The sequence below is a fragment of the Parasteatoda tepidariorum genome, chromosome 4 (assembly GCF_043381705.1).
Source record: "Parasteatoda tepidariorum isolate YZ-2023 chromosome 4, CAS_Ptep_4.0, whole genome shotgun sequence".
In the NCBI taxonomy this organism is placed as follows: domain Eukaryota; kingdom Metazoa; phylum Arthropoda; class Arachnida; order Araneae; family Theridiidae; genus Parasteatoda; species Parasteatoda tepidariorum.
Window position 1 is genome coordinate 88,243,368 of NC_092207.1, and position 12,797 is coordinate 88,256,164.

At 29.8% G+C, this 12,797-nt stretch overlaps 1 protein-coding gene across 3 annotated transcripts; it reads left to right on the forward strand.

The window, feature by feature from the left end:
• The first annotated feature begins 520 nt into the window (after window positions 1-520).
• On the forward strand, window positions 521-11,768 carry LOC107449675 (ribosomal protein S7). 3 transcript variants are annotated; one of them, XM_043048520.2, is made up of 6 exons: window positions 521-662; window positions 989-1,063; window positions 1,777-1,872; window positions 7,233-7,414; window positions 7,490-7,640; window positions 11,643-11,768. In XM_043048520.2, exons 2-6 carry the CDS (start codon window positions 989-991, stop codon window positions 11,718-11,720), a joined length of 582 nt encoding a protein of 193 aa, XP_042904454.1. In that variant the 5' UTR covers window positions 521-662; the 3' UTR covers window positions 11,721-11,768. The 3 variants fall into 3 exon arrangements, with proteins under 3 accessions (XP_042904454.1, XP_042904455.1, XP_071036262.1); XM_043048521.2 differs by having other exon boundaries at window positions 647-718; XM_071180161.1 differs by lacking the exon at window positions 521-662 and adding an exon at window positions 794-874.
• Window positions 11,769-12,797: the final 1,029 nt, after the last annotated feature.

A 12,797-nucleotide genomic window follows, 5' to 3' on the forward strand; every position in this document is an offset into this window, starting at 1 on the left:
GTAGCCGACGACCTGCGCGCGAAGTCGAGCACTTTACGATAGCACAGTTTAAGGAGGACCAATACCGCACACCCTCGGTCTCTACACAGACTGATCCAAGTGATCACCCACCCGCACACTGACCGTAGCCAGTGATGCTTGACTTCGGTGATCTGCTGGGAACCATGTTAGGAATATAAAAAGAAAAATGCATTTCAAAATCTAATAATCATTTTTTTTTTTAATAATATGGATAAAATAAATTATAAACTAAAACTAATGAAGAAAGCTGAGCATTTCCATTTTGAGTTTCAAATAATTATAATATAATGAAAATTAATTTAAACTGAAAATTAAGTTTATACTAAAAATATTACAAATTGCAAGAACACAAATTTTAAATTCATATCTCTAGTTTTTTTACTTTTATTATTATTCTTCTTTTAAACCAATTTAATCCAAGAAACGCAATTTTACCGAAAGGACAACCATCAGCGCTACGCAATATTTTTCAAATGTTCCGATTAGAAATATTAATAGAAGTTAAAGTATTTGTCAAAATATTTAGTCTTTTTAAATAGTAGCTACCTCGGTCAGAGTTACTTCATAACCGTAACGTTCGACCATAACCCAAATCTGTTATGTCGGCAAAGGTGTAAAGCGAAAACTGTACAGCATTCAACGTGAGTATTAAGCATATTTATATACTAATTATTCATAATTCCTTTACAATAACTAGGTATAGTTCTTTTTTAGTTATTATTTTATCCGAATATATACTTCATATAATTAAATTGGTTCCCAAAATCTTGATTAAAAGTGATTGTTGTTTTCATGTTTATATGGTATCTCCAGGAATAAGTTAAATTTGTGTTGTTCTTATTAACCTAAAACAGTAAATATTGTTATTTCTTTGACAACTTTAATGCATATATCAAATTTATTAAAATATACCGTTTGTTTTTCTTATTTTGTCTATTTTTTATGATAATTATTTCTTGCTATTTAGATGTATGCCATTGGAGCTAAGATTTTGAAACCCCATAATGAAAAGCCCGATGAATTGGAAAATACAATATCTCAAGTATGTTTTGTTGTTATTAATTTATAAGCTTCCCCAGTGATGAGTATCCTTACCTACATTGAAGTTATTATGAAATAAAATTATATCTCTGATGGGGAAGCCTCTTTTGATTAATTTTTAATAAACTATGTTACCAATTTAAAAGATGTTGAAAAACAGAAATTGTGAGATTTAGTCTTGTTCTCTAATTCTTAAACTTAACTTGTTGTTTACATATTTCAGAGTTGTAATAATTAAAATAATTAGGTTAATTTCCCATTTTTATTATGTATAAATGTTTATGTAAAGCTTAACTTTTATTAATATATCCTTAAATATTGTATGATTTATTGGTTAGTTTAGTCAGTTAGTAATAAATGGTATTAACTCATCTTGGATTTGTTAACTCTATTAGTATTCTAGTGCATTCATAATTGGTGTTACAATATTTCTCTTGCTACTGAATTAGTTTATAAGCAAAAATTGTTCGTAAATTATGGAAATTAATCCTAGATTATGTCATGAGCTAAAGTTACTTAATCGAATTGTTGATCGATATTAATACAATCTCGTTCTCCAGAGAGGATCCAGTTTTGTGTTAAAAATTTCTTACTGATTAAATATTTTCATAAAATTTGTAATCTACAGTTCTACATTAAGTTACGGATAAATTAAATTGATTGTAATTCATTGATGCTTTATTAGTCTTTAACATGCTTTACTCTGCTCCATAGGCTCTTCTAGAGCTTGAATTAAACAGCGATTTGAAAGCTCAACTGCGAGAATTGTACATAGTTGGTGCTAAAGAAGTTGATGTGGATGGAAAAAAGGTATGTTAGATTTTTATTCTGTATTTATTTTAATTGCTCTTTGCTCTAAATTTTTCTTTTAAGTTTTCTAACATAAATTTTTTTTTAGATGTCTGATATAAAAGTGCATATGAGATGTAAATTGATAAGATGTTAGTAAAAATACATATTCCTATCACTGTTAGTTCCGATATACTTTATACTCTTTTGGGCAGAGTTTCAAAAGCTGCAAATCTATTTAGCAGTGTTATCACTACAGCTCGAGAATCTCGCCTATTTTTTTCTTTTGTCGCAATAAAAAAAAACTAAATTACAAAATTCAATTTTGGAATAAATTTCGTCTTTTGCCACTATATATAAAATACGTTTAACTTTTCTTCCTTAAACTTTCATTAATTTGAACATCGGTCCTTGTTATCTAGCTTCCCTATTTATCAGTATTGTTCATAGCTGTTGCGAACAGCAGAGCACCAACCGAACCACGGAACACATTTCTCTGCGACCGCGTGTTCACCGTAGGTAAGGTTTCTTCGTGTAAGACGTTTACATTTTCTTTGCATGAACGTAACAGACAAATGAAACAAATGTCGGAAGAAACGGTCAAAGCAAATACGGATATTTTTCAGCCAAATAAATATAATAGCCGATGAAAAAGTAGATATAGAGCGTTTTCCATATAATGATGCAGCAAAAAAATTCAATTAGAAGATGCGAATATTATAATTACAGAAATAATTTTTTATCTAGTCTATTCCTATTGATTGTTACAATTCTCATTGAAAATTTACTGTGGTGATGTAGATTTTTTTGCTGATACATTTGCTTGAATGTAGTTAAAGTTAGTCCAAATCTAGAAGTCTCATTTGATTCCATTGGCAGTTATATGTATATTTTAAATTTTCTAAGAGATCAAATTATGTTTTTTCAAACTTTGTGTATCAAATTTGTGCATGGTAGCTCTGTATAGGATCTATAACATTAATTCCCTAGAATATGTTTATTTCTTATATTTACGGAAATCTTTAATCAGCTGAGTTAAGCATCTTTCATATCTATCTGAAGGCCTGGTTTCTTAGGACAGGACGCCGTCAGCTGGAAATCAGCGCTAACCTCTGATTGGTCCATTTGTGAGTTTCATAGTGTACGTCATCGAACGCTCATCTTGAACTTGATGACGTATACTATCAAATTCACAAATGGACCAATCAGAGGTTAGCGCTGATTTCCAGCTGATGACGTCCTGTCCTATGAAACCAGGCCTTGATGTATATATATTCAGTCTATGAACTTTCTTACATTAAGGAAACTAATGTATTTCCCTCTATTTAATCTTTGATGACGAAATATGATGTTCTTGTGTCTGGTTTGGACGGGAGCAGTTGTTACACATTAACAGATTCATTTAGGGGGGGAATTTAGTGTTACTAAAAAAAATACACCTCTTAATTGAAGGTTTGTCTTTCTTGAATAATCAAGTGAAAAAAATAATTTTTTACCCTTTTTTTCTATCAATTGACAAGTTTTTCATATTCGCATGATTTAAGTCATTTATTACCCTTATTGTGATAAGTGACTTATATATTATACATTGAAAATCGTATTCACATGAATTTTAAAATCTGATGTCAAAACTTTTATGAATGTAATAAAATCAAATATCAAAATTTGTATTCATGTAATTTAAATAAATTGAATTTTGCATTGATATAGATTATCTGCCGTGTAAATCTAGCATGAAGCTTGTTGTTTGAAACTAAAGAGAAGTGTTTTAATTTTATTATGGAAATCGAGAATTTAGGGTAAATCTAATAAAGTCTATTTAAATGAAAAATTTGGTTCTTTTAACCAGTGACTATATTCTTAACTTCTACCTCTTCATTGTACCAGCTCTTAAACTGGTGTAATTAAAAGGTTTTAAAAATTCTTTTCTGTTGCTTTAGATTTTTATTAAAAGTGTGTAGACCAGTATTTAATATTTGAAGAGCTTAGTGGTATAGCTGGTTAAGTGACATGTATGGAGAGAAAAAACTGGGGTTCCTCGAGGAAAGCTCTTACTTTAGCTTCATTTAATTATATGATATTTATTTTGCTAAATCTGTTGAATCCGGAGATACTCACTTGAAGGATTAGTTAAGCGACTTAACAGCAAATAGTTATAAATAAGCCTAGAAAATCTCTTGCTTGGCATTAAGCACTAAGCTACGGGGAGTAAGAAATATTTGGATCTGCAGCTAAGAAAAGCAGCTATAAATTAAAAAATTGCTAAATTCTTGCCGTGATATCAAGCAATCTCTCTTTATTGGAGTTGGAATAAAATTAACAGACCCCAAAAATTTATGACAAACTTGCTTCTCAAACATGCTTAAAGCATAGATTGAAGGGAAATGCAAAAAGGAGGAGTAAATAAATGTTAGCACTTGTTTGCTCAAATTCGCTAAAGTGTCAATTCCACTAGTTCTTCCACTAAGCTCTTCATTTGTTGTACTTTTTTTATATTCTGAACAATGATGTTTCAATACTTTCGTTCTCCTGAAATGCTTGTGTAGAGTATTATATTATCTGAGTTCAAAGACTTCTTTAGCAAATTTATTTTTAATTTTAGCTTATTTTTTAAACCACCACTTTTGTTCTCCAGAACTGGCTGTTGAGAACATTATAATCTGAATGTGTGTCATTCATTGTTTTTTCTTCCCTTCCATGTCAACCACTTCTCTTTAACCATGATGTTTAACACTTTCGTTCTCCTGAATTGATTATGTAGAACTATGTCATCTGAGTAAAAGAAAGATTTGCTATTTCTTGTTCTGATTTCTGATTCAGAATGATGATATTTGAAACCTGAATCACGTGATTATACTAATAGGGACGTAATTCTGATTGCAAATTTTTATGAATAACTCTTTATTTTAAGCTATTGAATATTTTGCAGCTTGCTATGATGATCTATACATTCTGATATCTATGATTATTCATTATGGGACGTAATTCTGAAAGCAAGCTTATATGTTGTGATAGTGGTTAAGAAGCTAGAACCTCTGTTTTCTCAGCTAATTAGGGTTTTCAAAGTTTTTTGGCTTGATATCTCCCAACCTAATTAATTCTGGTAAAATAATCTTAGTGTGTGTCCTTTATTACGGTTTTCTTTATTTTTTCTCCCTTATCAACCACATCTTTTTTACCATGATGCTTAACACTTTCGTTCTCCTGAATTGATTATGTAGATAACTATGTCAACTGAGTAAAAAAGATTTGTTATTTCTTGTTATGTTTGCTCATTCAGTCTACTAATTCAAAGTGATATATTTAAACCTGAATGACGTTATGTAAATTGGGACATAATTCTGGTTACATTTTTTTATAAATGACTATTTAAAGTTATTAAATATTCTGCTGCTTGCAATGATGATCTATTCATTCTGATATCCATGATTATGCATTATGGGACGTAATTCTGAATGCAAGCTTATGTATTCTGGTTTCAAAGTTAAGTATGCTAGAATCTCTGTTTTCTTAGCTAGCTAATTAGTTGTCCAAGTTTTTGGCTTGGTATGTACTAACCTAATTGGTTCTGGTGAATTTGATTGTGCGTGAACACAAGCTTATTCCGAAATATAGGTGATTCTTGTCGTTTTAAAATCATTTCATTTCCATAGACTCATTTTCCAGATCTAGGGCTTGTAATGATGTCAGTACTTTCTGATATTTATGATTATACATTATGGGACGTAATTCTGAAAGCAAGCGATAAAGAAAATATTAGACTGCTCCAAATAATATACTGTCTGATTTGCGTGAATTGTAGATTTGTGCCTATGATACTTCTGATGAAATTTAACTCTTTCTTAAAATTGTTCTCTACTAACTTAAAGTATTAAAAATAAGTGTTTACTAGACTTTATCACAAAGAAACTATTTTTCGGTTGTATTATTTCATAATAGTCGAAAGTGTGCAATTTTACATTGCAAAATTGGTCAGTTTGCGAGATCTAATTTTAAAGACTTTTCAGCAACTATTCTGTCGATTTCAATCAAATTTTGTATTTTGCCATGTAAAAATGCACACATTAAAATTGTGTGTACTTTACAATTCTAATTTTTTTTTTTTACTAAGTAAAAAAATTTCCCTTCGCTTGAAAAGTTTAAAAAGTAACAAAGGTATGATATTGGGGCTCAAACTTATGCTCACTTTCCTGACCAAACCATTCGGACCATATATCCTAGGTGGGGCTACCCCCTATATTGGTTGAGGCAGAATATGAATCTGTTGTAAAAGAGGTATGTAGAGAAAATACGTTTTTGTGATTTTGTAGCTTAAAATGTCATCCACTAAATACCTCAAACCATCGTCCTTCAGTCCATTTTTTCCCCTTATTTCCAGTGTTATACTTTTTTTGCACACTGTACATATATTGTGAGGAAAAGCTTTAAAATACTTTAATTTGAGGGGTTTGCAACATGCCTACCTGCCAAGTCTCCTGTTTTTTAACGAATACCCCTGTATTTTATCTCTTGTTTACCTGTGTATTTTCAAATTTCTCCATATTTGTTGAAGAAATTATAAAATAAAAAAACATTAACGATAAAATATACACTTGCAGAAGTGCTTATTCTTCAACAGATTGCCAGTACTGCAGTATGTTGAGTGTTTATAGTTTGAGTAATTATAAATAACGGTTTTAAAAAATCTCTTAGGTTAAGATTTATATACATATTTTTTATTTCGTTAAATGTAAATGCTTATATTTTGAATTTCTCTTTTTGACTCTTGTGATTATGCATGATGTATTAAAGCAGTGTTTCTTAACCTTTTCGGTATAATGGACCACTTTTAAAAAATTTTAAGAAGTCATGGACCCACCCCCCTATGAAAAAAATAATTGCCAAAACATCAATTATTAGAAAACATTTAATTTTATTATTTTAATAGTATATAACATTTTTAATATTAAAATTTTTAATGTGAAGGTTGCTGCTGATTTTCCTTGATTAATAAATTGAATTGGGAGATGGCTTTCGACAAAACAACGCTCGTATCATGCTCAACATATAATTGATTTCGATGTTTCGTTTTTATTGTTGAATGGAAAATCACGCTTTGCAAAGATACAATGTAGCAAACGGAATTATAGCTACCATAGCTCGCTTTACAAGCAATGGGTAGGCTTCGAAACGTTTTAAAAATTAGGAGTAGTCAGCGAACCCCCAAAATAAGACTCATGGACCCCTTAGGGGTCCATGAACCACAGGTTAAGAAACCCTGTATTAAAGCTTAACTCATAACCGAAAAAATGTCTCGTAAAATCCCCGTTATTTTATTTCTCCAATGTTGGCAGATAGTTTCACTTGCTTTTTTTTAATTTGCTTATTTTTGTCCTCTGCAGGCTTTAGTTATTTCTGTCCCCGTCCCTCAATTAAAATCCTTTCAAAAAATTCAAGCTAGACTTGTAAGAGAACTGGAAAAGAAATTCAGTGGCAAACATGTTGTCTTTATTGCTCGAAGAACAATTCTGCCTAAACCCACAAGGAAAATGAAGGTGAAGAATAAGCAAAAGAGGCCCAGGAGGTATGATATCAATCACTGCTCTCCCCCTATTAAATCAAAAGTTTCAGAATATTTATTGAATATTTTGTTTTTCAGCCGTACTCTTACTGCTGTTCATGACGCCATTCTTGAAGATCTAGTATTCCCTGCTGAAATAGTAGGCAAAAGGATAAGGGTGCGTTTAGATGGATCTAGACTAATGAAAGTACATTTAGATAAAACACAGCAGACTAATATAGAACATAAAGTAAGTTTTTTTATCTGCTAGTTTCAATTTTAATGTACAGTTGTTATTTTTCCCTACAATATGATTGCGGGGTTGCCACAGGCGACTAAAATGCAACTTTTTTCAGCGTGAGGAGACTATGGCAACTTTTTGTCCCTGAAGAGACTAAAAAAAGCAACTATTTTCAGGAAAAGGACTTTTCTGTACTCCTAGCATTGTTTTTTTTAACATAATTGGGTTGAAAACCTGCAGCCTGCGAATTTTTGCTCTTATTTAGGCAACTATTTTCATGCTTTAAGCTACTAAAAGCTACTATTTTGTTAATTTTTTTCTGTGGCATCCCTGGATTAGCATATTACAGGGATAACATTTTTTAGTAATTGTATTTTGGTTTAAAAGGTTAAATATAACACTTAAATGAATACGGATTTAGATAAGTACCTTTGAAACTTAGTAATTATTTCTTAGTAACTGAACTATAATAATCAATAATAGAGAGCATTTTTATTTTTAATGAGTTTCCTCATTTGACTTAATCATTCGCATCCTATTTTATTTGTTCAATGGATTATTTGAAGTTATGCTGTATGTGATGCATAAACTCAGAGGTCATTTACATTCATGATATATGCTCTGCTAGATAGTATCTGATCAGCTGCTTTTTTATTTCATCTATGGAATATCAGGGTTGCCATTCCACATGGAGAACAGGGAATTTAAAAATTACCTAAAATAACAGGGAATTTAGATTTTTTCGTTACAAATTAGGAAAATACAGGTAATTTTTTTTTAAAAAAAACCACTCAAATCGTTATCTATGGGATATTTAACCATGATATTTCAGCTATACTGAACTATTTCATTTACCATAGCATTATTTGTGAAAGTTCAGCTGTGTTTCCAGCAATTGAAACTAATAAGTATAGTTAGCCCAATATAGCTCACACAAGAGCACACTAATTGTTGTTTCCTCTTAATATAATAACATGTACAAGGAATTTTTTTTTCTCCAGATTTGAGTGGCAACCCTGAATATTTTCATTAAAGGTGCTGTATGCTTTAATTTATGGTTTTTGATGATGATATCAATCCAACTCTGATTTTTTTTCTGAGGATAGCTATATCTGATTTCAATTACTGTACAGTAAGATAGTCGAAAAGTTGTTTAATTGTCTATAATTTAGGAATAATTGTGTGGGGAATTGTGCTGAGTTAGAAATCAGTATCCATGATGAGAAAACAATCCAACTCTTATGAAGTTATGCTGAAAATGTTATCTGATCTCTTGTTAAATAGTAATCATAGTAAAAAGAAATTCAATGCTCATTTTCTTATTGCGTCTTTCATTCCAGTTCTTATACTAATCGTGAGTGTATTATAACTATTTAATGTGCAGTTTCGCAGCCTTTTTAATTAAAGGTCTCGTGCCGAAGTATCTAGGCATATAGATAGCTATTGTGGTGGTTTTTATCTATACATCAGTGTTTTAGTCACTTAATACTTTTAACTATTAAAATTCTTATACAGCTGAGGAAACCAAGCTAATGCTTTTCAAACATATATCAGGGTGCATAGCGTTTGTAAAAAGTACTTAAAGGTGCTTTTTGGGAGATTTCATTTTTAAAAGCTTTTAAAGGTGCTTTTTTCAGCTGCCGTTTTTAAAAAGTGCTATTTTTTTCACGAATAATTTTTTTTTCCCTTCAGTGATATCTGGCGGATCCCCTGCATTTCACGAAAAATGGGGTGTTTGCTACGTAATCATTCACACGGACTTCATGTGGTACCCACGTTATGACTTGCGCATGCGCGCACACTCGAAACTGAAACCCGAGTGCTCCAATTCGGATAGAGTCAGATCCTTATTAAATGTTTTTCTTTTTAATTTATAATTTTATTCTTGTTTATTTTATTTTACTTCTAACACTTTTTTGATGTAGGGGGTAAGGGTACTTTTGTTCTGAGTTCAGAGTCAAGTTGAATTCACTTGGTGATGTGGGAAAGTACTGATTGTTTCGATTTGAGTTTTCTTTTTGAGTTTTTTTTTTTTTTTTTAATGCTAAAACTGTTCATAAAAAGTTTTTGTTTTTCAATAATATCATTGATTCAATATGAATTTTTTGAGTGCTTGAAAAGTTTTTAAAAAGTGCTTATTTTTTATTCAAAAATTTGGCTACGCACCCTGTATATATCCTTATAAAGAAAATTTTATCAAATGTTTTTTTATGATCCTTTAATTCAAAAGTTCATTTTACAAAATGAGTTAAATGCTGTGCTCATGGAATTGAAATTAAAGAAATAGTTTAGATGAATTTTATTCAGGCTAATTTGAGAACTCTTTTATCGAGTTGAAATTTTTTGCCTTCTGTTCCATTCATGACTAGTTTATAAACGTGATGAATAAAAAGAAAATGAATTCTGTGAGTAAATTGAACTCTCTCACTGATGTTTATTTCCTCTAAATCTATTTTCATCCGTATCCCATTTATGTATTTGAAATTACTGCGAATGTATTACCCTGAGTTTTTTTAGTATCATGTACAGAAACTATATGATGTGAAGAAAAATTCTAATAGAATCATGTTCAAATGATGAGGAATAAATTATGAAATATATGAATAAATAGAACTCTCTCACTGATGTTAAATCTCATGGTTCTTTAGTATTTGCTCAAGTGATAAACAAGATTCTATCCTCAAATAAAATTTAATTTGAAATTTAGTTTATTTTTATGACTGCAAATGATGAAAAGGAGAATATGAAACCTATGAATAAATAGAACTCTCTCACTGATGTTAAATGTGGAGAATTTTTTAGTGTCCTGAATTAGCATGCAGTATGATGATAATGAGCAAGCTCTGGTCAAGGGAACTCTGTTGTAATTATTTATTACAACAGAGTATTATTGTATGTTGAACCGAAATTTCAGATGATTTTTATTGTTTTTCTCTTTGCACTTTTGTTACTTTTTAATTCTTTTTATGGTTCTAATTGTTTCATATATTGTCAAAGTGATTTTTTTAAAATATGAAGTTTACAGAATACAAAAAGTATAATTTCCCAGAGCCTGTTTTCTTCTTTGATAGAGTAGTTATGTTATAAATAAATTCTCTCACTAGCATCTTCAATTCTCTGATATCCTGGACAGAACTGAATGTGTAGTTTATATTTGTTTGTTATTATTGAATTAATTATGTAATGATAATGCAAATGATGATAGATCAATTATGAAGTTGATGAATAAATAGAACTCTCTCACTGATGTTATCTTTTCTAATATCTGGAATTCAGCTGAATATACAAATAAAAATTCGTATTTTTTTGTAATTTTTCGATGTGATGTTTAATCAAATGATAATAGATAATTATGAAGTTGGTGATTCTCTCACTGATGTTATCTTACCAGTAATTCACTATTAACCTAAATTATATCCTACTGAAGCTGGGTGTTTATTTGTAATTATTGGATTACGTTATGTTTATGCAAATGATGAGAAAAAAATTATGAAGTTGATGAATAAAAAGAACTCTCTCACTGATGCAATATAAACAGTGTACTGTAAATTTGTCTTTTTTTTTTTTTTTTTTTTTTTTTTTTTTTTTTTTTCACTTAAAATTTTCTAGTCTTTGGTAGGTGCCTAAGGTATTTTTTTCTCACGTCAAAATCTCCTTTTATTTATTTATAAGTTTCTAAACAAATCTTAAGATATTTATGATATACATGTGATGAGTAAAGCCCGGAATTTCAGGCAATAAAAAATGCAAAAATAGGCAGGCAAAAAGGCATTTAAAAAGCTTGAAATAGGCACTTAAAAAAGGCACTTAAAATTGGAGCAAANATATACTAGTGATGAGACTACAGTTTTGAATCATGTGAAATAACAGAACTCTCTCACTGATGTGTACATTAGTAGTCCGATTATTTATAAAAGGCATAATGCTGAGTTCACATTCTTAAAAAGTTTATATCTGTTATTGCATGTTATGAAGTTTTTGTGTTAAATGTTTTCTTTTTTTTATTTTCAGACTGATACGTTTGCTGCTGTTTATAAGAAGCTCACTGGCAAAGAGGTTACATTCGAATTTCCTGAGCCATTGTTCTAACTGAACTTGTAAATCTACTTTAAAATTAAAAAATATCGAGAAAGACAATAGTAGTTTTTTATGCTTGTTACTTTTCTTTATGTATGTATGTTTTGTATTAATATAAAAAATATTGGGTATAATTTTTTTAAAAATATAATTGAAACAGCACTTTTATTTGACACTTGGGTGTATAGTTATAGTTAAATGGATAGATTTTGTCCTCACTTGTCAATCTTTAAAATATTTTTTTTCTTACAGAATTATTAAATGACAATGAGTTTTAAATTAATAACTAACTTTACATTCTTAATTTTGTTGACAGCATCTAAGTACCTTTATCATTTTCATAATGCATATGACTTTTTTTATTCGAATTACTAAAGGGTTGACTCACTGACATTATAGACATTGATTTTACCTGAATGGGTCATTCTCAGTGTTGCCAGGTGCCGATAATCGTTTACCACCAGATAGCGTTGTAAAAACCCCCAAAATTTTTAGCTTGATGTATAAAAAATACCACAAAAGTTAAATCATGTATAGAAAACGTTGCTTTAATACTTCTTAATATTTTATTATCTACAAATTAATAATATGCTGATAATTAAAAAAAGGGATGAACAATTGTACTATTAATTAACCTTTAAACTGCTTTTCATATTCCCAATCTTTCTTGCACTTTTGTTCGTACTTTTTTTTTCTTTATCCTTTGGCATTATTTTTGAACCATGCACATTAAAATGTTTTAATAATTTGAATTCAAATTCACCAAACGCGCAGGTTGATCGAAAAAAGTAATAACTTACTACATAAGTTCTAAGATTAAATCTTAATCTTTTTTGTTTTGGTTTAACATATTGATTTTCATATAACCATCTCACACATTCAGTTATATTATTTGATGTTAGAACGTAACCAAAATGAAACTAGTAAAATTCACAAATAACCCTAACACTGAATCTAAAAAAATCCTTCTAAATTTAGGGGGAAAACCCCTAATCTGACAACACTGGTCATTCTTTTAAAAATATATGTATCTTCTTTTTTTCTTGAGAAGTTAGGAACTTTTCCTTAATTAACTTAGTTAATAAAATG

Coding starts and splice junctions, on each gene's coding strand:
- LOC107449675 (XM_043048520.2), top strand. CDS start 989: ATGTATGCCATTGGAGCTAAGATTTTGAAACCCCATAATGAAAAGCCC. Junction 1,064..1,776: donor TGGAAAATACAATATCTCAA/GTATGTTTTGTT, acceptor TCTGCTCCATAG/GCTCTTCTAGAGCTTGAATT. Junction 7,641..11,642: donor AGACTAATATAGAACATAAA/GTAAGTTTTTTT, acceptor TTTTATTTTCAG/ACTGATACGTTTGCTGCTGT.